Here is a 26,534-nt window from a genome sequence, read left to right as displayed (position 1 = left end):
CATGTGGTCCTTCAGCCAACAAGAACCGAGCCTGGCATCAAATCAAATCCCATAGCCACTCAGATGGGCTCTTGGAGCCACAGCTGCAGAACCTACAGGACCGTCCATTCACCAGGCCCCCCTCCATCATCTCTGTGTGCCCTCCTTCCAGAGACCTATTTTGTTTGGTTTTCCTCTGCTAGAATGCAAGTTCTTCTCTGAACCACCCGCCTACCTACATGGGGCTTTAAAGCCCTACTTAAAATGACTCTGTCCATGAACCCCCAGTCATTGCCTGAGAGATTCTTTAACCCACATGGACAATCTAGAACCAAGATGCTACTGTGAAGAAGAGGAGGTCAGAGACAGTGAAGCATGAAAATGATCTGACCTACTGTGACTGAAGAAAAAGGACCATAACACGCAGGATACATAGGCTGCCTCTAGCAGCTGAGAACCCCTAACTGATAGCACGGAAAAGGGGCCTCAGTCCTACAGCCACATGGGAACTGAATTCTGCCAACAGCCTGAGGAAGTGTGGAAGAAGACTCACCCCCAGAGCCTCTGGTAAGGAAGACGGTCCTAAGGACACTTCAATTTCAGCCCTGTGAAATCTGGAGGAGGAAACTGGCTTCATGAGCTATATTATGCACAGATTTCTGATTTATAAAACTGTGTTGTTTTAAGCCACTTAGTTTGTGGCAATTTGTTACAGCAACAGTAGATACTAATAGTGGTGATGGCAACGCTACCATCAAATTGCCTTATTTTCCTCTCCCCACCAGACTGCTGTTAGGAACCCAGGAAACCAGAGTCGCCTGGCTTTCAATATGCAACACTTTTGTAGGATGTCCCACCTTGCATTGTCATAGTTTCATCTGTGCAATTTGTCTTCCTCACTAGAATGCAATCCTTTCAAGGACATTGTGAATGCCTTTTTTTATTTTAAAATTTTTTCATTATCCAAGTAATATTTATTAATTGTAGAAAACTTAAAGAGAAATGAGTATAAAAGAAAATTAAAACCACCCATAATTCAACAGTTAACGACACTGTTAACATTTTCGTGTCATCCTATACTTTTCTGTGCACATGTATACTTATATATGTAAATAAAAACCACACGATATGGACTGCTTTTCAACCTATTTTCTATTAATAATGTTAGGCAGATACTCCATGTCAATGGACATAATTCTACACCATGATTTTTACCACTTCATGGTTCCCCAGACTGGGCCAGGTCTTCCTATTAGTGCCTCTCAGGCCTTCATACCTCTCCCTTCATAACACTGCTGACAGCTGTAATAACACCGTGACTGCAAGATGATCTTATTAAGTTCTATTCTCTCCACTGATTGTGATTTCCATAAAATAAAAGAGTGTGCACATGTTGCTCAACTGTATAATTGCCAGTGCCTAACCCGAAGAAGATGGCCAAGGAATATAATTCAAGAATGAGTGAATAAATGAATGATTTTAACCGAAGCTCTTTTCTCAGCCATTTAGGTTGTATCTTATTTTATTTTACCTAATACAGGTGTCTTGCACACAGATTTTCAATAAATGTTTGCTGAGGACTAAATAAATAAATAAAAATTTCAGGAATGGTGAAAGAGTCATTCAGTAAAGAATAATTTGATTTGTCATCAGGAGGAAAAGAAATTAAGTCTTAGTGATGGAAACATGAAGAGCTATACTACTTAGGAGAAGAATTCTCGAAATGAATATTTTACCAAGCTTTGTACTTTTCTAGTTCTTTTTCTTTTTCAAACAGAGACAGGTATGCAGAGTCAACAAGATTTGATAATTCTTTAAAAGGTCTTCAAACGAGGTGTGTTTTAACAAAAGAAAAACATTCTTCCTAAAATAGACGGTTATATTGCATGGTGGAGGCAAGAAAACTTGGCAATATTCTCATCAGTAGTTTAAATAGTGAACAGATTCTCCAAACTGATATAATAACACTACCAACCCCCTAAACAAGCCTTTATAAAAGTTAATAAACTAATTAACAATCATGGGGTTTCTCAAAACAGTTTGACAGGATACATGCACCCCTATGTTCATTGAAGCATTATTTACAGTAGCCAAGGTATGGAAGCAACCCAAGTGCCCATCAGTAGATGCGTGGATAAAAAAGCTGTGGCACATATATACAATGGAATATTACTCAGCCATAAAAAGAACAAAATCTTACCTGTTGCAATTGCATGGATGGACCTAGAGGGGATTATGCTAAGTGAAATAAGTCAGTCAGAGAAAGTCAAGTACCATATAGTTTCAGTTACATGTGGAATCTAATGAACAAAAACAAGCAAAAAAAAAACAATTCGAACAGACTCAGAAACACAGAGAATGAACTGATGGTTGCCCGAGAGGAGGCTGGTTAGGGGGCTCAGTGAAAAAGATGAAAGGATAAAGAAGTACAAATGGGCAGTTACAGAACAGTCCTGGGGCTGTAAAGTACAGCACAGGGAGTACAGTCAATAATATTGTAATAACTATGTATGATGCCAGATGGGTACTGGAAATATCAAGGGGAACTCTTTGTAATGCATATGATTACCTAGCCACTACGCTGTATACCTGAAACTCATAAAAAATAATACTGAGTGCAAACTATAATTAACAAATAAAAGTTTTAAAAACATTTAAAAATAGAGTTTTTTTTAAAAATAAGACTATTATCTATTAAACGATCAGTCATTTACTAGAAGTAACGTTATTGGTTTAAGCTACATGTTTTTGAATGAATGTTTAAAATACATAAATAGTAAAAAAAATCCAAATGTGAAATGAGAATAATGCATCTCATCATTAAAATTCATATTCTTTATCTGACAGAAAAAGAAACAAAGATTGCCTTCCAATTGTTCAAAGCCTTCATAGATCACATATCTAAGGGCTTTGGTTCCTTTCGAAATGTCTGTAGTTAGAACTTTATTAATTTATATAACCTGCCCCTTCTTCTCTGCATGTTCTCCCCAAAGTCCCTTTCATCTTTAAATGCTGGGAGGGAGGGGCCCCAAAGGTGACAGCAGGTGGGAGAGCGGATCTTTGTGCAGCTTATCAGCGACAGTGCAGCAAGGAATGCAAAGAGCACCAGACAGAGCCTGGAGAGGGCGGGGCTCATCCTGGGAGTGCGGTCCCCATTGTGTCACTCTGGTTTCCTACACCCCAGTTTCTTCACTCATGAAATGAAGGGGCTCAGGGACCTTACGGGTCCTTCTATCACACACATGCTAAGCTGTGGATTTCTGGGGAAGGAGATGGTTAAAGAAAAGCGGTAAATCTCACACTGCGATTTTCACTAGATCCTCTGCTGGAGGTTATGAAGGGAACTGAAAAAGGTCTCAAATGAAATGCCCCCTATAGATGAGGCGCTGCAGGCCATCAGCCTCCTCAGACCTGTACTGCCTGAACATCCTGTTACCACTGATTATCTGAAACCTCAGAGGCACTTTAGGGGGCCTTTATCAGTGATTGGGACATTAACTGAATTCCTTAGGAAAAAAAAAAAGACAAAAAGATAAAGAAGAGACTTAAATTTGTAAAGAGATATTTTTAAAACCTTTATGGAAAAATCAATATTGATAACTAAGATACGATGGGAAAAATTTTTTGGAGTATCCTCCAATCATCATCATCTCCCCAGGCACCAACAGAGCTGGATGCTTTGCCCTAGCAGAGTCCCCTATCTACTAATTCAGGTATCTTAGAACTAGAAGCAATCCTGCTTTATCAAAATTGACATGGAAGATGGGGGGTGGGGGGGGGCTTCCTCTCTGGGGACAATTACTATAATTATCATCATCTTCATCATCGGTCTCAAAATTGACACACACACTTTAAGGCTAGATTATGGTTTGGAAAATTGTAGGTGATCTAGAATGTGGCAGAAGAGATGTTTTTGGAATTGTCAATCATGGTTCCAAATATATTATTACCACCCCATTCCCCAGAACCAAAAGCACTGGCTGTAAGCCCTAGTCACGTCCTACAGTACCATTACCACCAATCCCCACAGCTCAGTTGTGAATGAGCCACCTCATTTTCTTCTCTGGGCTTTAGCAGGCACTCACGAATATTTGATAGGATGTTTTAAGGAGGCTACATGCTAGGTAGTTTTAAAGGTCCCTTTCATCTCTGACACTTTATGGTTTTAAGATAAATGAGCTATTCTGAACCCAGCCAGCCTTAGAACCTTTTTTAAAAGTTCTAAGGTTTTTAAATTGTTTCTATGTAGAAAAGTTTTACACATCTCAAACAACCAACTTAAAAATCAACTTTGGGAACATAATCTATGAAGATGGGGCCTTCCTTTTTCTCAAAAAACAGTATATGCCACTTTTCCCATATATCTTTATTACCATCATAAATATATTACCAGGTCAAAAATATTATTTGGAGAAAAAGAGCACCTTAAAATGGTAAGAAAAGGAAATGCTGCCTTTTCTTTACTACTAACAGGATTCTTACAGTTATCTTCGCATTTTAAATTTTCTAGTTAGAAGAGGTCAAAGGCATTCCATTTATTTCTCTCCAGACTTTACTCCTTCCTATTTTATTGAAATTCAATAAGCCCTTATGAAGCAACTTTTGGGTGCTCAAACCTGGGAGTTACATAAAACATGGTGCTCCTGGAAAACAGAGTTGGCCAGTGCATCAGACAGACTCTAAAATGCCCCAATTATCCCTACATCCTAGAATTCATGCCTTTGTGTATTGCCCCATCTTGACCTTGGGTAGGACCTATGACTTGCTTCTCAACAGTAGACTATGGCAAAGGTGATGGGATAGCACTTCCTTAAAAACATTATATAAATCTGTAACTTCCATCTTGCTTGCAGACTCTCTATAGATGCTCTCCCTGGCTGGCTTTGAAGTAAGGCACCATATGGAGAGGGCCAGGCCATGTGGGGAGGCCCATGGAAGATGCATGGAGGGCGTCCTCCAGCTGACAGCCAGTCAAGCACTACGGCTCTCAGTCCAACCGTCCTCAAGGACTGTGTGCTGCCAACAGCTACGTGAGCTTGGAAGGGGAACTTTCCCAGTAGAGCCCAGCCCTGAGTAACACCTTGACTACAGCCAGGGAGAGACTCTGGAGCAGGAGATGCAATTAAGCCACATCCAGATTCCTGACTGATAGAAACTGTGAGATAGTAAATGTGTCTGCATCTTGTTTTTTTATTTACTTTTTAATTTATTGATTGATTTGAGAGAGATCAATTTGTTCCACTTAATCATGCATTCATTGGTTGATTCTTATATGTGCCCTGCCCAGTGGTCAAATCCACAACCTTGGCGTATCAGGACAACACTCTAACTAACCAAGCTACCTAGTCAGGGCTACATTCACCTTGTTTTAAGCCGCGAAGTTTATGGTAATATTGTTGCCTAGCTACTGATAATTAATACAGGTAAAAATACAGAATATAATTAGAGAAGAATTTAGAGGCAACAGAAAAACAAGTGTGAAATAGGAATGAATGTTCTGATAATAAAGACAAGACCACTACAAGATCAAGTTAATTTTGAAATATTTCATAAAGAAGTTAGTTATGAGACCACCTTAAAAGTTTTTCAGGAATCACTGGCATAGAGGAAGAGAACACAGAGAGAGAATCAACTGAATATCAATACCACTCCACTGAGGAGCAGGGAGAGAAGGCCGAAGAGGTACCCTGGGTCTGGATCGTAGGAAGCCTGGAATGGCGGGCACTGAGTAGGCTCATTTTTGATGCTGTAGGCAACTACACTAAAAGAAAGGCTACTGGGCATGGAGAAGACAATACAGTGTTTTAAAGAACTTAATCTTATCACAGTATAAAGCACAGAGAAGATGACAGGTAAGACAAGAATAGGCTAGCAGAAGAGCGTCTCACAAATAATCAAAGGCACACAAATTAAAACTATAAAACACCATATTTTAGTTGATCAAATTAGTAAAAATTAAAGACTAGTAATACTAACAAAAATAAAGCAATCCCAGACACTGTTGGGGGAATATTAATGGAACAGTCTTCATGGAAAGCCATTCAACAATATGCATTAATAATCTTAAAATATTCAGATCCTCAGACTCAGTAATTCACTTCTTAGAACATATTCTAAAAAGGAAATAACTTTCTTTACCCATTCAATAAACACTGAATTGAGTGCCAACTATGTTCTAGATACTGGGGCTACAGAAGTGAACAAAACGGATCTCATCTCTGTTCTTGTGGAAATTAGGAGAGACAAACATTTAACAAATAATCACAAAATAAATGTATAATTACACATATTACAGGACCCATTGAAAGAGTATTTTTAAATACTTGATTTAACTGGTGAGATCAAAAAAGACCTTTTTTTGAAAGTAACATTTCTACTGAGAACTGAAGGATGAATAGAAGGTAGTCATGTGAAAAATGGGAGAAATCTTTTTTTTTCTGATAGAGAAAACAACATTCACGAAGGCAAGAAAGAGTTAATTGTATTTAAGATTTTAAAAGATCCATTCATTAACTTATTCACAAAAATATGTATGGAGATCCTAGTTCAGTATTAGGTACTGAGATGAGGATGAGGGATAGGAGAATGTGATCAAGGTCAAGTTGAGGTTATATCAGACAAAACAGATGTAAAAAAAATCTATAGCTATGGAAGGGACTGGTATTCATAATAAAGCTAAGGACATGTGAGGAAATGAGTGAAAAAGGAGTAAACCAATGCACTGAACAGAAAAAAAGATGAGGATGGAATAAAGGTAATAAAGATTTTCTGCCTCTTTTCAAATCCGAATACACTTACCTGAGAAAAATACATTTAAAATGTACCATTCAGGTCATTAAAATTACCATTTAAAATAGAAATACTTAGGTGGGTCAGCACTAAAATGCTCATATGCAGAGAAGGGGCAAGCAGAGATGAAAAGTGAATTTTAAATATCTATACATGAGTTAGGGTGTCTCTACTTCAGACACTACCGTATATAATGCACACTTGTATTTGCCATGTATAATGCACACTTTTTTGTCCAAGTTTTTAAGGGAAAAATAAGGATGCATATTATACATGGGAAGTAGTAATTCCATATCTATATAAATGTTTTTAATTCTTTAATTTATGCTTATGCATTACAAATGTAACTCTAGAAAGCAGTAACAATATCTGTATACAAAATAATACCCTAGAATATAATAGTCAGTTTGGTTTCTAAATATAAATAAATAAATAATTGAATCTAAAAATTAAAATGAAAGGTTTTTTTTCCTGAAAGTTTGGTCCAGACACATAGGTGGTTCATTACACATGGCCAAATATGGTATTTCCCCACAGTTACGCTATCTGCAAATGGCTCTTGACTAACCTCAGCATTCAGGGAACAGTAACCACTTTTATTTTTAATCATAGCAGACTCTCTTTGTCAGAGGTCAAAATGCACATAGAATAACCCAAGGATTTGAAATTAAAAATTAACTAAATAAACCCCCATTAAGTCACGCGTGAAGGGTGACATTTACACAAACCGTACGGTGAGAATATACTTGGAGTCTTCAGCAAGTTATAAAGGGAGCCATAAAAATAATTACAACCTCACGTGAGCAGTCGACCTGTGGGAGCAGAGCCTTTCTCCTCCTGTTTCCTCAGTTATCTAAGTGGTAACCCTTTACGTTCGGTGCGTGTCAACAGCATTAAAGATTAAACAATATTTGACAGCATGGATGCTAGATACAAAAAAAGATATGTGGAACTCTGCGCTTTTCTTCGCAGCTTCTATGTGAGTCTAAAATTATTTCAAAATAAAAAAGAAAAGCAAACAATATATGGGTAGTCTTGCTACAAGAAACAATATTGTACAAGACCTAAAATTTGTGTTAATTGCATGAGGCAATCACAAAGGAAAAATGAAACAACCCTTCACACTACTCTGTAAGAGTCCAATTTTCACTTCCGTCAGGGGATGCAGGTGCATGCAAGAGAAAAGCTCGTGGTCTGCGTTGGCTATTCCACTGCCCACCAGACCTTTGAAAAGTCATTTCATCTCTCCAGGCTTCTACTACCACTACCACACAGGGTGGCTGAGCATGGGTTTGTTGACTGCAGTATGCTACACACATATTCATTATTACTTAAATTCTTATCTATTTGAATTTTATTATTTCTTTGTTCAATGGAGGAATTTCTCTGAAATGTGATTAACTATTTGGGTATCTTTACATTTGTGAAATTACTAAATTAATCTTATACTTTCCAGTAGGGGCCCAGATTTAAGCAACAGATTTATCCAATAATAAATATAGTTATTACATCCTGGGAGATGCTTCACAATAGAAATACAGCCATAAAAATGTTTTAAAAAAATCTACTTCGCCTTTCCTATAAAATTCATTAATTGAACTGGTTAATTTGTCACCTTAAAATTAGTTTGCTTAATTCTGAAGTCCTGTCTTTATTAGACTAGCGTAATAAAGTTTGATGGGGGCATAAATAGGCAGTTTAAACAAATATACTGATCATACATAAAACATGACTGAGAAAATATATTTTCCCCAGAGACATTAAAAATGAAGTAATAGCCCTGTTGAAGAAAAAAAAAGGCAATTAAGTCAGGAATTTCATGAAATCCAAAAGATGAACCTTGAGAGCCCAAAGCAAATTTTAACGTCTGAAAAAGCAAATGCATCTTTTATAAAGTTGGATTGATGTGTACTTATAAATTATGCATTATAAAATGTTTCATTATAACTTTAATGTTTCAAAATCCATTATCATCCCTCTGTCTCCCATCAAATATAATCATAGGAAGAAAAATGTTATTTTTCTGGGTTAAAACTTAATGCACAACCTAAAAGCTAATGGGAAAACAAAGTACAAGAGCAACCCTCTCAAGTCACACCTTTAACTCATTAAAACGTCAAGGTTTTAACATGGCAGCTACTTTTCTTTCCTGGAGAGTTTATAGGTCAGCAATGATTCAAGTGGACAGTTTGAAAAAAAGAAAAAACCCAGGAGTTATATAAAAATAATATTCAGTAAGATATCCTTATAACAAACAGTACAAAAAGCAGCATTTTCTCCCCCCACTTCAAAGTTTCCATTGTGTTCGTCATTCAGCAACATTCTACTCACTTCCGATGGGTGTGGTCCATGCCACTGTTTGGTATTGATTCCAACTTTGCATTTTTCTGCCCACAGATATTTCCATAGCTGTCGTATCCTGACACTAGTCTCGCTGCTGCACCTGTTGCTACTGAAAAGCCACAAATAAATCCCTAGGGAAAAAAACAGAAAAAAAACATACAAATAAACCATTTCAATAGCAACAGTCACCACTTGATACGATAATGAGCTTCTTTGTCTGTCGAAGGGAACAAAGAGCTATCTTTCCTTCTTGCAAACACTATTCTACTGTTTTCCTTGGTTTTCACATAAGCAGCCCAAAGAAGTCCCCAGGGAAACACTATTTACTACTATAACAAAAAAAAAAATCTCTAAGCTGTTACATCATAAGAGCGTCTCTGCATTTTATAATAACAGCAGCTTCTCTGTATGGAACATCTGCTCTACGCCAGGCTCTGTACTGGGCGCTTACCATGCATTATAGCTAATCCTCATGATGAGGCAACTGAGGCCCAGGGAGGTTACATAAGTTTTCCCAGGCCACAGAAGCTAGTAAAGATCAGAGCATACAATCAAACCTACCTTTCTTCATTTTTTTTTTAGTTTTATTTGGTTGAAGGAGTCCTATTAAATGAACAGTAACAATGGATAAAAGAAAAAATTCAAAGAATAATAGCTATGTGGGTTTTGAATGAACACTTCAGTGCACACAACACTTCTGTGTGCTTCCTGCAATAAAGCTGTATACAAGCCAAAGAATGACGCCATGAAGCACTGACCTGCTCTTAATATTGGACAGTCAAGGACAGTGAGGCACTGGGACTGCGTGCCACAGAGGTCGCTCCATTTCACGGGAGCATGCTTCATCACAGTGCCAAAGGCAAATGGTAGATGCTTCAGAACCACATCATGCTTGCTAGGTCAAGTACCATATTTTGTCGTGGGTAATGCATTCCTGTGTATAATACATGCCCACATTTTTGGCCTAAACTTTCAGGGGAAAAAAATCTTTTGTTTTACTGTTTAATTCAATTTTTTATGTACTTATATTTAGATACTTGTTTTTTATATTATAAAGAAATCTTAACATTTATTTCTGAACACATTGTGGTACAAGAAATTGTATGTAACAAATGATTATAAAACACAAGAACAAATACAAGGTATTTGAGGTACTACCCACGTATAATGAGCACCCTTACTTTTCCCTCAAAAATTTGAGCAAAAAAGTGCACATTATACACAGCAAAATATGGTACATGCTGACCAAAACAAAGCAGCAAATGCCTGTACTCAACTGCAAGTTAGTGGGCCTGAGGACAGGAGGTAAGGTGAGTCACTACGGATAAACTGATTAAAATCGGAGGAGAGACTGGGATTGAGAACTATCCCTGCAACTTGGTCCTTCCAAGCTTGAGTTCTTGCTACCTTTACCAAAGTGGCCAATGCAGGCAGAGATTACACTGTTGGCCCAGGATGGCCAAGCATCCTGAGAGCACTAAGTGGCCCTGGCTGATCTCAGGCCTACGAATGATACTCCTATGTAATCCCTCAGAGGAAGTATTTCCTTCTTAAACACGCTTTCCTAAAAAGGCAAACAAATTCCTTACTTCCTTTTCAAAATAACCTATTTCTATCATTCAAGTAAGGAAAGTGAGAGGGGAAGAGTACAGAGTATACCTCTAGCTAGGAGAAACTTCTTGAAATTATACTTTGTAAGAAAGTAGACTCAGCAGGTACGATTGCTGATTTGCTACTATCTTGCTCTCTGATCCTTGCCCGGTTACTTTAACTCCCTGTGCCTCAGTTTACTGACCTGTAAGATGGAGATAATGGTAGCTCATGAGGCGTCTGTAAGGGTTAAATGAAATAATCCAGTAAAGTGGTAAGATTCCTCAAAGGAAGACCTCAATAAATAGTAGCTATTGCCGTTGTTTGAAATGAGAACAGGCTGTAAGGGAAGGTCCATGGGCTTTGGGGCCAGATAAACCGATACTGATCAATGGGACACAGATGACTCAATTTTGCCTTGTGTTAACTTGGACACCCTTGCTTAATTCTCTGTGCCTCAGTTTACCCAGCTACAAATTGGGGCTGAAGTGTGAAGGCTCACAAAGGCTCCTGTGTGAACTACATGAGATAATACAGGCAAAGTGTCTATCTCAATAAATGATAGTACCCTTTCTGTCTCAAAGCTAACTGTGAGTGCTAAATTAGGCACAGATGGTCAGTACTCACTCCTGCATCCTCACCCCATTGCCCTCCCCTCTCCCCCGCCCAGACTTCTCCAAGGAGACTGCAGGGCAGTTAGCCCCATCTCAGAACTTCAAGCCAACACTAAGACATGAGAAAAAATTTAACCCTCCACATACATACACATGCAAGTCAACACATCATTTTAAGATTATTCTTGAACCTCAAAATAGGAAACCCTATAACTAGGCAAAACCTGTAAGCGGAGGTAACTAACAGGAGGTTTGATGACTAACCTTTCCAATGTGGCTCTTTAACAAGAAGCATCGTGGGTAATAGACAGGGAATCCGGAGAGACCTGGATTCAAACCCTCACTCTGCCACTTCCTACTTGTGTGACCTTGATCCTACTATCTATTTAGGCTGTTTTCTCCTCGTACCTAACACAGAATACTGAACTTTCTTATCTGAGGTTTCAGTCACCCATAGTCAACCATGGTCTGAAAACATTAAATGGCTGTAAACAATCCATATGTTTTTTTTTAAGATTTTATTTATTTGGTTTTTTAGAGAGGGGAGGGAGGGAGAAAGAGAGAGAAACATCATTGTGCGGTTGCTGGGGGCCATGGCCTGCAACCCAGGCATGTGCCCTGACTGGGAATCAAACCTGCAATGCTTTGGTTCACAGCCCGTGCTCAATCCACTGAGCTACACCAGCCAGGGACAATCCATATGTTTTAAATTGCATGCCGTTTTGAGAAGCATGATGAATCCCACTCCTCGCTCCACACCGTCTGGGATGTGCATCATGCCTTTGTCCAGGGCATCCATGCTGTATAAGCTACCTGTCCGTCAGTCACTTAGTAGCTCTCTTGGTTATCAGATCAGTTGCCACAGTATCACAGTGCTTGTGCTCAAGTCACCCTTATTTTATTTAATAAGGGCCCCAAAGTACAAGAGCAGTGATGCTGGCAATTCAGATATGACAGAGAGAAACTATAAAGGGCCTCCTTTAAGTGAAAAGTCATGTATGCATAGAAGAAAACATACTATCCACAGGGTTTGGTACTAGCCACGTTCCCAGGCATCCATTGGGGGGTCCTGGAAGGTGTCTCCTGTGAATAAGGGCAGGGCTATCGTAGCATCTATTTCACAGTCTAACGATGAGAACTCAATGTGGTGATGCATATCGAGCCCCTAGCTGGTCTGGCCCATGGCAGGTAATCAATATACGGTAGCTGTCAGTGGTACATCTGAATAAATCAGACTAAAGAGGTTGACAGCGGTAATCGGGGACTAACCAAAAACCCTTTCAATTCTTGACTACAGAACAAAAATCCCTTGGGGGATAAAAGTGAGAAATAGTGTCAGTAATTTTGTTTCTTCACAGAAATATTTAGATCACAATTACAATCTTCTTTCACCACTAGTCTAAAACAACAAAGCCCTTGCATAATTAAAAAGGTTATGTTCTTCTTTCACTTTTCATAGGAATTTTCTTCTTATGCTTGATAAGTACTTTGCATTCCAGGTTCCTTTAAATAATTTCTGATTTCCTTTTCTGACTATTTTTAACAGTATTGTTAGACGTGCGGTTTAGGTGTTGTTTTTTTTTTTTCTTCATCATAAGTCGCCCCACATCCCTCTGGGATGCAGGCCGAGTACAGATAAATGTCACAGACACATAGTAAAACGGGATGCTGACATGTTCTCACAGGGGCTGTGTAAACTTCTTGGCAGCTTCCAAAGCATCAGAATAGAGAGGGTGAGAAGCTTCAGGGAGAACAGAGAAAGAATATGACAGTAAGCTAGAAAGAAACCATGCCTGTTGTCCCAGGGACTTCCCACATGGTACAAGCACTGATAATGGGGAAGTAGGCCAAATATACGGTAATTAAAAACACAATCTCTTTTTTAAAAAGTCCTGAAATCCAAGTGCAGGAAGCACTCTAGTTTCAGATGAAAAAAAAAATGTGGTACATGACATCAAAATAGGGTGGGAAACTTTACAGAATGCACTCACTAACTTAATGGCTCCACAGAAGGTGGGGTGGGGGCAGGCATTCAACAGAAGGAAATCGCATTAATGAAGCTAATGATAAGGGAGGTGAGGAAAGCTTTCATATTACCCTAACAGGGAGCAATCACTAGAGAAAAAGTAAGCCTATTAGTAAGAAGGAGAAGCATGGCTAAAATCTTAAAGTGACTTAGTCACTAAAGTGCTTTCACAATGGCTATTTTAAGACAGGAGAAGCAGACAAACCTGGTCACAAACAGGAGGTGACGCAAACCAGATGAGGGTGTACAGGGATGGTGCATCACGGGCAAGATCTGGCGACTAACAAATACCTGCTGCTAAGTGGGAGAAAGACGATTTGCTAAATAATGAACTGTGTTCATTTTCCCTTCACGTCCCAAGGTTTAGTTCAACTTAAGAGCCTTTGCTCAGTTTCATTCATTATTAGTTGAAAAAAAGAGACATATTTTATTTCACAAGCTTGTTGAATTTCACACCTAGAGCCTTTACTGTAGAAAAGCCTTAGTTTAGTTTTTGCGGGGGGAAAAAAGCCACAGAAACCAACAGAAAAAAAAAGCCAACAGAAACACGAAGCAGGGAGAGGGAGTAAAATATGGCAAAATGTTTCAAAATAAAAAGATGGGGGAAAAGACTTATGCTTATAGCCCTTTCACAGGATGTGATGAACTTATATCCAGATTCTATTTTTTTTCTCAAATACTGCCTACCTCCTTCCGCCCCACACATCTCTTATCTCAACCAATGCTTACCATCAATCCCTGAATACCCAGTTTGTCAAACCCTGGAGCAACGTTTGGCTTGCTCCTGCTGAGCACCCTGAGACAAGGAAGACCATCAGGCCCAGCAGACAGGGTAGGATTAGAACACCTGATGCAGACTTATGGTTTATGCAAGCAAACTAAAAAAGCCAATTTAAAATTTCTGCCGTGCTGGTACACTTCTGGATTTCTGTAAAGTTAAATAGGATGCTTTACTGTAAAAAAGAGGAGAGTAGAAGACAATAATGATTGGAAGTCCAGGAAATATCCACTCAATAAGCACTTGATAAGCAATGTCAGGCAAGGCACAAAAGGGTTATAATACATAAAGTTTACCCCAGAAGAACTGAAATGTCTCAGAAGAAAATAACGGGGTGTGAGGGAGCAAAATCAGGGAGGCTCAGTTTCACGAGCAACTTAAGCAATTTAAACAAACTAACACAAGGAATGCTAGGAACTGAGCCCAGCTCTGTGGCAAATACTCCTTATGATCCTGCGTAAATCACTTTAAATTCTCTGTGCCTCAGTCTCCTCACCTGTAACAAGGATCGGGCTAGATTAATCTTAAAAGCCTTTGTCACTTCCACAATTTTACGATTCTAAAGAAAAGTATTACAGATTAAATTTTTCCAGTGTATACTTGAAGAGAGACGTAAGTATAAACCCATTTTGGCCACTACAGTGACTGAGGAAAAAATAAACTAGACTAAAAGCAAAATGGATTTAACTAAACTGTACACTTAAAAATAGTTAAAATAGTAAATTTTATGTTAGGTAGATTTTACCACAATTTTTTAAAAGGGAAAATAAGAAGGTTTAACAGAAAGTAGGTAGTCATTTGGATCAGGTAACCTTAAAGCAGTTTGTGGTGTGTGGCTCCCTTCCTAGTCTACCATCCTGCAAAGCACAGACCATCATCACACGAATGACAAAACACTGCAGTGAGTCTTTGAGTCTCTCACTCTGCGCTGCTATCAAGAACAGTTAATGAGGTAGAAACACTGTGCTCCAGGAACTTGGCTCATGCTATAAAATAAAAAAGGTCCTTGAAAGCAGTGTGAAGGGAAAAACTATGCAATGAGGTCTCCTAAATCCAGTCCAAGTCCAGACCATTCTCCCAAATTTCAACCCTGCATTTCCAACTGCTTATCCTTACCCATACATTTTAGGTGCCAACGTCATCCTCTCAATCCCTCGTTTCGCCCAACCGTTCGCCTTTCCTGTGTACACCCTGTCTCCCGTGTAAGTGTTGCTATTTACCAGACCACACATGTAAGGTACGGAGTGAGAGGATTTTTCAGTTCCCCCCTCTCCACGCTCTGGCCATCACCCTAGATTCCTAACTCTCTAATGGAGGAAGTGGTAATGCTCAACTATTTGCTCAGAGTCTAAAATAATCAATTAGACTGCATTTTACTGGTAGTTGAGGTGTGTGCTACAGGCCCACGTGCTGAACTTTTTCTTCCATTCCCAGTTCCAGGCAACAAAAAGAGATCTCTTAAAGCCTCACCTTCCTCGTCTCTCCTGCGCTCAATGTTGCCACAGACAAGTTATAACATATCTTGATGGTTCTGTTCCCTTATCTGTAAAATGGGAATGGTGATAACGTCTGCTTCATTGAGCAGTTTTGAAAATTAAATACGTTTCTGTGCCAAGTGCAGAGAAGGGTACCCAGTACATAGTAAGCAACAGTATCAAGGGTAAGTTGCAGGGGGTTTTTGTAGCTTTCATTTTCCATAGCAGACACTGCTGAACTTTCCTATCTTTTTATAGTAGTTGATCTGGGCTGATTTGGTCCAGGTAGACTTCTCTTCTCTCCTCTTCTCGTATGTTCTCCTCCCTGAGACTGAATGAGGTCAGACCATCCAAGATGCAGACAGGACCTCTAGCCCAAGCTGTATTCCACAAGTCATTTGACAACAGAGCACTAAGGATATAATCAGGTATCTGCTCGGCTACTAATAAAGTACCATATTTTGCCAGGTATAATGCACACTTTTTTGCCCAAATTTCTGAGGGAAAAATAGGATGCGCATTATACACGGGTACTACTAATTCTGTATCTATATAAATGTCTTTAATTCTTTTATTTATACCTATGCATTAAAAGTGTAACTCTAGAAAGCAATAATGATATCTGTATGCAAAATAATACCATGGAATATGATAATCAGTTTTGTCTCTAAATATAAATAAATAAATAATTGGATTAAAAAATTAAAACGAAGGATTTTTTTTTCCTGAAAGTTTGGGCCCAAAACGTGGGTGTGCATTATACTCAGGAGTGCATTATACAAGGCAAAATATGGTAACACTGGTTACCCACCCCATCCTTGTTCCCTCAGGTGCACAGAGGCCACAGTTCAGAACCTGTGAGGAGATGATATAGGGTTTGAACTGAAAACCCTACCAGAACTTCTAACACAAGCACCTCTTAGTCACCCTTAATCAATCTCTCACTTGCCTGCAACATTGATGACACCAAATCCTACTTTTTAAAGTTTTTAAAAAGATTTATTTGTGTATTTATTTTTAGAGAGAGGGGAAGACAGGGAGAGAAACATCAGTATGCGAGATACACACTCGCACACCCCCAACCGGAGACCTAGCCCACAACCCAGGCACGTGCCCTGACCAGGAATCAAACTGGTGACCTCTTGGTCCCCGGAGTGATGCCCAACCCACAGAGCCACACCAGTGAGAGCCAGATCCTACTTTTCAAAATCTCTCCTCCTCTTCTTATCTCAGGTTTTCACCTCTGATCTGGTCTCCTGCCTCAGCCCCGCCAGAGGACTGCCTGAAATCTCTGTCTCCGGGACAATGGCTCCTGACAACCAGGGCTATCTTTCTAAACCTAAATCTCATCATTTCTTGCTCAAAACTCCTCAGTGGTCTACCAGGGCCTACAACAGTGGGTCTCAACCTTGGTGGAGCACAGAATCAGAGATTAAGTCAGAATCACTCAGATGGGACTCAGAAATGAGTATTTTATAAAAGCTCTCAGCTGATTCTAATGTGCAGGTAAAGTTAAAAACTCTTTTTTACAACTTCAGTGAAAAGCAAAAATTTATAAGTACAATGTTACATGTAAGTCTTTTTACAGCACATTAAGCATATGCCCAATAATTTCAAAAAATTGATGAAAGTTTATGTGGAAAGCGATAGCTCTAAAGCAGGCTGATAGCAATTTACTTGGAAAAATACCCTAAGTTCTGGACCATTCAAGCATGGAAAAACCTCAAAGTAAGGGGAGAAATAAAAGAGCAGTACAAATATTTATGAAAGAATGAACATGTATTTATAAAAATATTGAATGGAGAGGATGAGTGAAAGAAGACAAGATCTGAAGATATTTCAGAGCCGGAGCCGAGTTCCCAAGAAGTGAGCAGAGAACTAGCAGAGAACTGCAGGTAAAGGCAGTGGGTAAGGGTCTGGGTTGAACGTTAGGCTGCAGGACGACTGGGAAAGACTAAAGCAGCGTTGCTGGGCCACAATGTGACAAGAACACAGGCAGCAAGTTCCAGTTCCTACTCTGTCTTTGCCACTTATGACCATCAGTGCATTCTTAGATAGGCTAGTATTTAACCTCACCATGCCTTGTCTGTACACTGGGGACAAAACCTATCTCACAGGCTACTTGGAGAATTGAATGAGGTAAATATGTGTATGAGAGCCTCAAGCATGTGTTAATGCTCCATGTTTATTGACCGTTTCTCTTTAAAGTAGTAACAGAATGAAATCAAAGGAAAAAATCTTTAAAATATATGAATATATATGTATAAAAAAGTAAATAGAAGACAAACCTTGAACTACTGTTGTGCCTGTAGGGGTGGGCAATAGAACTTTGAGATTTCTCTAGTTTCACATGACAAAATTTGAGGTTGGCTCACCTCCATGAAGGTAATCCATTAAAAACATCATTCCAAATTCACGCTATGTCTGCACTTAAAAAGTGCACACAGTGGGTCTTAATTATCATCACACTAAAATCAACATTATATTGGTTACCACTGCATTAAAACATTTCAGTAAGCAAATAGCTCCTTACTCCCAAGTCAGTCTAGTAACATTAGTAATTGCATTTTCCTGAGCTATTTTAGCAAAGGAAATCAAAAGCATCTTGGCTGGCAGTTACATGTTTTTATAAACATAATTTTGAAAGGCCAGCTGCTTTTTGTCCCAGAGTTAAATTCAGGGGTGAGGACAGGTCACAAACTAATTCTAAAAGTTAGCAAAGACTAACTTTTTCACACTCCGTGCATATTCATGCACGCTGCATTTCAGCTGCCACTCCATTAAATGAAGCAGACTCTTGAACACTATCTTAGAAGTCCTGAATTAGGAAGTGGTGTTATGACTTTTCCAAATACCCTGGGTTTGCTGAAACTGAACTACTTTCTTTAAAACAAATACCCCTTATCTTGCTGAACTCATTATATCTAATTAAGATTTACTTTCTTTCCCTTGGTTCAGGGGCAGAACCGGTACCTACCAGTAGGCCTCGTAGCCACAGTTTGGGCTGTTCTGTGGTTCTCAAATGGCATTTGCACAATGGACAGTTATAGAGAGACACAGAATAAGAATTTCCTAAGGAACCTCTACGAAAGTTATGAAAAGGGGGCGGAGTAAACATACTACACATAATGGAGAAGGGCTAGCCTGATTTTGGTTTGTGCTGTAAAGACTATGGAAGAGAACAATGCTGCCTGCACAGTAGTAGAAAAAGCACCAGCCTGGACGCTATAAGACTGGGGCTCTGTCCCCAGCTCTGTCATTAACTAGCAGCGTGGCCTTAGGCTTGTCCTATCCATCTCTGCATCTGATGTTTTTGATCTGCAAAACAAGGGCCATGGACCACGTGAGCATTTCCAAGTCTTTTCTGGCTGTAAACACCAGTTAGCGCTACACCAGCTGTTTTCTATCTTGTGTCCAGCCCAGCACCCAGGCAGTGACTCTGAGGCCTGGGAAGCCTGTATCAGAAACCCCTGCAGGGCAGAGTGGGTGTGGCAACTGGGATGAGGACATGCCCACCACTTTGCACCTGGGACTCTACTCCTGCCACCTCTACACCCTTAGGAAAGTCACCGGGTTCCTGGATCTCAGCTGAGAGGTGCCACTCACTACAGTAGACACAGCAGGCAGCAGGGGGCCTGGTGTGGACAGAACGAGGAAGAAGCAGTGAGCAACCAGCCTCCCCCTCTAGGAAGAACTAAAAAAATATCCGACCTGGAAGCACTGCAGATACCAGCTAGCAAAACCTCCAATTTTATGCAAAGGAATACTGAGCCCCTGAGAGGAAGACTGACTGACATGAAAATAGCCATCAGGTGTGTGTAACCAGGTTGGATAAATACTCAGGACTCTTGACTTCCACGGCCAGTGCACCACCCCCTTAAGAGCAGAATTCGCAGAGATGTATGTAAAATGATCTGGCTTTCTGAAATGATATGGTCAAAGAGATATGAGTCCCACCTGCTTCTAAAATTTTGATCTCTTTTGATGTATAAAAATAAAATATCAGGGGGTACCAGATAGTACTAGTAAATTGTATGGAAGAAAAATAACGTGCTTCAGTGGTATTCTACAACCACCAGCTATAGAAGCAATTCAGGTGGAATTAAAACTAAATAAGTAAATAGACAGACAGATAACAAGCTTCCTCTTTAAACCACTTCCCCATCACTCTCTCGGATTTTAGTGCAGGTTCTGATCCTCTGGGGGTTTCCTTACCATCCCAATGCAGAAGAGGATAAAAAGCAGCAGCCACGGTATGTCTGTGCAGCTACGATCTTCCAGTGGCTTCCATTCTCGTTTGGAGCTCTAATGGAAAATATAAAATGAGAGAGTGGCAAGTGTTAACTTCAGTTAAAATTAGGATAGCATAAGTAAACCTACCATTTGTACCTAGACCCCATCTTTGCCTGATAAGTTTCTATTAAACCTTGAAGATGCACCTTCAATACCTGTCAGCATTCTGTGAAGGTCACCCTCACTTCCACCCCCTTCCTGGCCAGGCACAGTACCGATTCCAGTGCTGTGTGGCTACCTCTAGTCGAGTACTCAGCATGCTGAACCGTTATTTGCTGAGCTGTGTCAGCAGATTATGAACTTCGAAAGAGACACTTCTCATTTCTTAGCATCTAACACAGTGCCTGAGGGTTCATGACAGGTACTCATTATGGGGTTTTTAATATGAATAAACAAATGAGCAAATTCTTCCAACTTCAATCTTAGTGGTAGCTTTTTCTCAGTGTGTCCAGATGCCAGATTCGAAAATTTAGAATGTGCATTCTATATGTTCTCTTCTAGGAAGGAAGCCCATTAAAATGAATTCCCATTGAGAGGTAGATTTTTCTAAGTCTTATAAAATTCAGGGAGAAAAACTAAATTAAGACAATTTTATAGACAGATCTGGGCAACTCCGAAATCATCATCCACAAATTTTCATTCTGTTCCTGGAAAATGTCAAGAGTTTCTATATCAAACACAGAGTTTGCTGAACTAAAGAACTAGAGGAATTCTAAGAGTTCATTTGCAAAGTATTAGATTGGAATTTGGGTGACATTTTTCTTACAGCGACTGTCTTAGATTCTTACATCAGCTCATACATTCCTTTGAACCACATTGTAGCTGAAATAGCACTCGAGGTTTCTAATGAACAAAAATCCCTGACTCTCATACCCTGTCCTGGAAGCAGTAAGCAGAGAAGGTAGAGAGAAGGTAGGCCTGGGAAACCTGTGGGAGAAGTCCTGCAAAAAGAGGGTTGGGGCCTCCGGTGGCTTCCACGGCAAGATCCAGGACGCCATCTGGGGGAGGCCTGCCAGTAGGAAGGGGCCCAAGAGGGAGGCGGCTGGAGCTGAGGAAGTCCTCTAGTATAATTTGAATTGAGAGTGCAAGAGTGGGGAACCAGTCCTTAATCAGGTTTGCTTCGCTTTTCCTCTCTCTCAAAACAATGGTTTTTAATGATGCACCCTTTGATAACTTGATGAAAGCTGCAGATGCACTTCTTGGGAAGTAAGCATATATTTGCATAATTTTCATAAATATTTAGGGATTTAGACTCCAGGTTAAGAAACTCAACCTTGAACACCTGCCCGTCAACATTGAGGGCGGAGAGTTTGAGCTCCAACCACTTCTTCCTGACCCCTTAAGTGCTAACTAGACAAATGTCTTTTCCTTGTTTGGTGCCTTACATGGCTCAATTGTTCAACAACAACAAAAAAAACACCACCCTTGATAGCTGGCTCCCAGACGCCCACACAAGAAAACCAAAGAGCATGAGTTAGTCATGGAAAAAACCTTACCCCAAGACTCTAGCAGTAAAAACCAAGAGTGAGTAGGCAGTTTTTTTTCCAGAGGACCGTAACATTATGGCAAATGGATAAGGGGCTCTGTTCTCTGCCCGGCTCTGTCATTAGTCAGCTGCATGGCTTTAGAGGAACTGCTTCATACCTCTGTGTGGCAGGAAGGAATTAGACTGGATCTGGTAGGTTCCTTTCAACTCTAAAAATCTATGGTCAGGGACGTAGTTTTGTGACAATTTTTGTCATGACAAGAAAAAGAACTATAAACATAATTTGGCATTATTTCCTGTGTCATTCAAATAAGAAGGCCTATATTATGGGCTGTGTTTTGGATGACAGTTGCTCACGGTATGACTAAGGAATGTTTCTTTGTATTAAATAATTTCTACATCCAATAATACCCATTACAGTAAAATTGCTTAGAAACACCGAATTTCGACACCTCTTTGAAATGCATTACATTTACTCAAAGGTAATTTCCAGAGCAACAGCTACTTTAAAATACCACATTTGTTTATCTTAACAAACAGTATGTACTGGGGAGGGGGGTCCGAAGGGCCACTTATGGATTGAGCACTTTTTTTAACCAAACTATTTTCTTTGTGGTTTTTTTTTTTTGCCTCAGACAACATTTGACTTTTAATGCTTTAATTTTCATCTGTAACATAAAGGTAATGGGATTTCAGCCTTGACTAGAAAATACACAAAGATTCAACATCTCAGCAATTCAATTTGACTTACTGTGGGGCCACTGCTGGGCCAAATACACGGAGACCCCGTCAGTGGGGGTGAGAAATGGAGAGCGGGTAGGGGTTACATCTAAGAGTTAGTGGCAGAAGACAAAGCAGAGGAGAACACAAAGGATGGGGGTGCCACCCTCATGAAGACGAAGAAAAGCTTCTTAGAGGAGAGGCAGCTGACTCCATAGGGCTGCTCTGAGGATTAAATGTGAGCACCTGTCACACAGGACGCACTAATTCTTGGCTGTTATTCTCATTCGGCAACACTGACTTTTCGGTTAACCCTCTCCCTATTGTTAAGCTACCCTTTCCACTAAGAGGAATAAAAAGAATGTAAAACTTGCTTTTCCCCTTATATGAACTAAACATTTAACTAAAAACAACGGTGGCAAATTTTATTTTAGCTACTGTTTTAATGTACCGATTGCTACTAACTAGGAATTATACCCAAAGCTTTACATACATTATGATTCTACCTTCAAAACAGCTCTCTGATGTAGGTATCAACCCTATTTCACAGATACAGAAAACTCAGGCTCTAAAGTTAAATAAATCATCAGCCCAAGGTTCATAGCTGTGCAATCAGAATTTGAACCCAAGAGTGTGGTTGCAAAGCCAAATCCAATGAGAATATCATTCATTTGCAAGACTCAGTAAAGAGCAAAAAGGTCCATTAGCTTTTTTTCTCACATTGAAAAATCTGGGTGCCAACCCAATAATTTAAAACCCTATAGGTACAGGAAAAGAAAGTGAGATGTTTCACAAACCATAAAATTTCTCGAATGAGCCAAGAAACCCACTGTTGAAAAAGTTTAATGATTCCTTAACAGATTTAACCAAGTGGCAATTGCATTTAGTGCTGTCTCCTTCTTATTAAAATCCACATAGACCTAGCAAAAGTAAAATGTTTTGCAAAAGCATTTTTTAAATGTGATTTTTATCCCCTTATCAAATGCTACATGAGATTAATATAGGCTGTCAATAAGTGTTAGGCCCCTTTCGCTTCACAGAATCATACAATTTAGGAACTAAATAGGACCAAAGTAATAACCCAGTCCAAGCCTTTCAGTAAGAGCCACTGAGATTCAGGGAAGGGAAAGAAGGGATTTGCCCAAGGAACCTCATTTGATCCTCAAAACAATTCTGTTAGTTATTATTCTATATTTCCAATTTTTTTTTAGTTAGTAAAAGAGAAAATCACAGTTCAGAGAAAATAACTGGCAAACCTATTTCTGAAACCTGAGTCCTCAAACTCTGACAGAAAGTTGGAAACTGTAAGGAAGAGTTAAGGAAATGCTGAAATTAAAAAACATGGTAACAGAGGTAAAGAATGCATGGTCAGGCTCATCAGCAGAATACACATAGCCAAGGAAAGAATCAATAAATTCAAGGATAGGTCAATAGAAATTATTCAAAGTGAAACACAAAGGAAAAAAAAGTGAAAATTTAAAACCCAGAACAGAGCATCCAAGAATCATAGGACAATACCAAATCATCTAACATATGTATCACTGGAATCCCAGACAGAGAAGACAGACAGAATGTTAGATGAAATAATGACTGAGAATTTTCCAAAATAACAAAAGAAATCAAAGCAGAGACCCAAGAAGCTCAGAAAGAATCCAGGATTAATACAAACAGGATCAACAAACATGGATGCAGGAACATGCGCACACGCGCACACACACACACACACACACACACACACACTCCATGTATTCTAACTGCGGAAAAGCAGAGAGAGAGATCATCTTGATAGCAGCAAAAGGGGAGACAAGACACATTATAGAGAGAAACACAAATTAAGCAAACTTCTTTTCAGATAATATACAAAGCAAAAAAAACACAAAAAAACATGGAATGATATCTTTAAATTACTGAAAGAATTTTTTATTTTTTAAAAAGATTTTATTTATTTATTTTTAGAGAGAAGGGAAGGGAAGGAGAAAGAGAGGGAAACATCAATGTGTGCTTGCCCCTACTGGGGACCTGGCCCACAACCCAGGCATGTGCCCTGATTGGGAATCAAACTAGCGATCCTTTGGTTCGAAGGCTGGAGCTCAATCTACTGAGCCACACCAGCCAGGGCCTGAAAGAATTTTTTAAATCACTATTTACACAGATTCTCTACCCAGAGAAAAAGTATGTCAGAAATGAAGACTTTTCCAGATAAACAAAACCTAATAGTATTTACTAGCAGCAAACCAAAATTACAAAAACTGTTAAAGAAAGTTCTTCAGGCAGAAAGAATATGATACCAGACAAACTTGGATATACACAAAGAAATAAAAATTTCCAACAATAGGTAAAATGGAGGTTTAAAATTTTCCACAATTAAGTTGTTTTCATTTAAAAAATAAAGGTGTGAATATGTTTATAGTGACATTCACATTATACAGCCTTTTTGTACACCTACACAAAGTTAATAATGTAGAAGGCAGAATTACAATTTTTCATATAGTAATAGACTACAGAAAACATTAAAAAAATTCTAAGTCAGAACACAGCTGACATCTACCTCATGTTTGTCTTATATCCTTAAGGTTAGGAGGAAGAATGTTTAACATCTTCACTACTTCGAAATATGCACCATTTTATACAGCATAGAGAAAAAAACAAACAAACAAACTTCCATAATATCTCTTACAGAAGTCAAAAGTACAGGCAACTATGCCATAGTCTCCACATTCACTATGAGCCCTAATATTAAACCCAAGGCCTTCCAGTGAATTTGATACACTCTACTTGGGGCATGTGTTTTTTAGGAAATAAACCTATAAAGTTTTACCCTATCTTTCCACGTCATTTCTAATGAAGATACAGTTGCCAAGTAAAAGTATTTGTAGATAACAGTAACACACAAAGGTTGATAATGGTATGTTACAACTAGTTAGGTGAGATCAGGTATCTCTGGAGAACATCAAATAACAGGGTAAGCAGGGGACCAATCAGGCAGGAAGAGGTCTAACAGATGTGATTCTACTTCACAGAAGTGGGCAGGGCAGGAAGGACTAGGACGACAGAAAAAGATCAGACAGGCAACAGCAATAATCTATACTTAAGACAAAAAGAGTCTACTAGGTCTCAAATACATAAGTAAGTAGGGTCCAAAATCCAGTTAGAAGAAAACTGAAGAAGATACAAATAAGTGGAAGCATATACCATGTTCATGGATACAAAGAATTAACATCATTAAAATGTCCATGCTTCCCAAAGCAATCTATACATTCAATGCAATTCCTACCAAGATACCAGTCACATATTTTACAGAACTGGAATATTCCAAAAATTTATATGAAACCACGAAAGACCCTGAATAAGCAACAGCAATCTTGAGAAAAGAACGAAGTTGGAAGAATCATACTACCTAATATAAAAATATACTAGAAGGTCACAGTAATCAAAATAGCATAGCACTGGCATTAAAAACAGACACATATGTCCTGGCTGCATAGCTCAGATGGTTAGAGCATTGTCCTGATACACCAAGGTTGTGGGTTTGATTCCCAGTAAAAGCACATACAAGAATCGACCAATGAATACATAAATAAGTGGGACAACCAATTGATGTTTCTGTCTCCCCCTTCCTCTCTCTCTCTTATACACCCACACCCACACACACACACACACACACACACACACACACCCCAATGGAACAAAACAGAGAGCCCAGAAACAAGCCCACACCTTTATAGTCACTTAATATTTGACAGAAGAGGCAAACACATACAATACATTAAAGACAGTTCGTTCAATAAATGGTGTTGGGAAAATTGAACAGACATGTGCAGAAAAATGAAACGAAACCACCTTCTTACACTACACACACGAATAAATTCAAAATGGATTGAAGACTTAAATGTTAGACTTGAACCATAAAAATCCTAGAAGAAAAATAGGCAGTAAAATCTTGGACATCGCTGGTAGCAATATTTTTTCCTGATATTATCTCCTCAGGCAAGGGAAACAAAATAAAAAAATTAACTACATCAAACTAAAAGTTTTTGCACAGCAAAGGAAACCATCAACAAAATAAAAGGACAACCCATGGAATAGGAGAACATATTTGCTGATACATCTGATAAGGGGTTAATACCCAAAATTTATAAAGAACTTATAAAACTCAACACCAAAAAAAACAGTCCAACTAAAAAATAGGCGAAGGACCCGAATAGACACTTCTCCAAAGAGGATATTCAGATGGTCAATACACATATGAAAAGATGCTCAACATCACTAACCATCAGAGAAATGCTAATTAAGACCACAGTGAGATAATATCTCACACCTGTCAGAATGGGCAACATCAATAAATCAACAAATAACAAGTGCTGGTGAGGATGTGGAGAAAGGGGAACACTTCTGCACTATCGGCAGGAATGCAGATTGGTGCAGCCTCTATGCAAAGCAG

At 39.1% G+C, this 26,534-nt stretch overlaps 1 protein-coding gene across 3 annotated transcripts in view; it reads right to left on the bottom strand.

Moving 5' to 3' along the window:
• Positions 1-26,534, bottom strand: part of SLC44A1 (solute carrier family 44 member 1) — a 171,216-nt gene that overhangs the window by 106,249 nt on the left and 38,433 nt on the right. For all 3 annotated transcript variants that reach the window (XM_045840086.1, XM_045840088.1, XM_045840087.1), the window contains exons 2-3: positions 19,810-19,899; positions 9,100-9,242 (exon numbers count right to left, since the gene is read on the bottom strand). In XM_045840086.1, the coding sequence (XP_045696042.1) occupies positions 9,100-9,242; positions 19,810-19,899 (233 nt within the window). The remainder of the gene's footprint in view (positions 1-9,099; positions 9,243-19,809; positions 19,900-26,534) is intronic.

This window comes from Phyllostomus hastatus, unplaced genomic scaffold (genome assembly GCF_019186645.2).
Source record: "Phyllostomus hastatus isolate PE091 unplaced genomic scaffold, TTU_PhHast_1.1 phas_contig_34, whole genome shotgun sequence".
Taxonomy (NCBI): domain Eukaryota; kingdom Metazoa; phylum Chordata; class Mammalia; order Chiroptera; family Phyllostomidae; genus Phyllostomus; species Phyllostomus hastatus.
The sequence above is the reverse complement of the archived record's forward strand: the minus strand, read 5'-3'. Positions and strand labels throughout refer to the sequence as shown.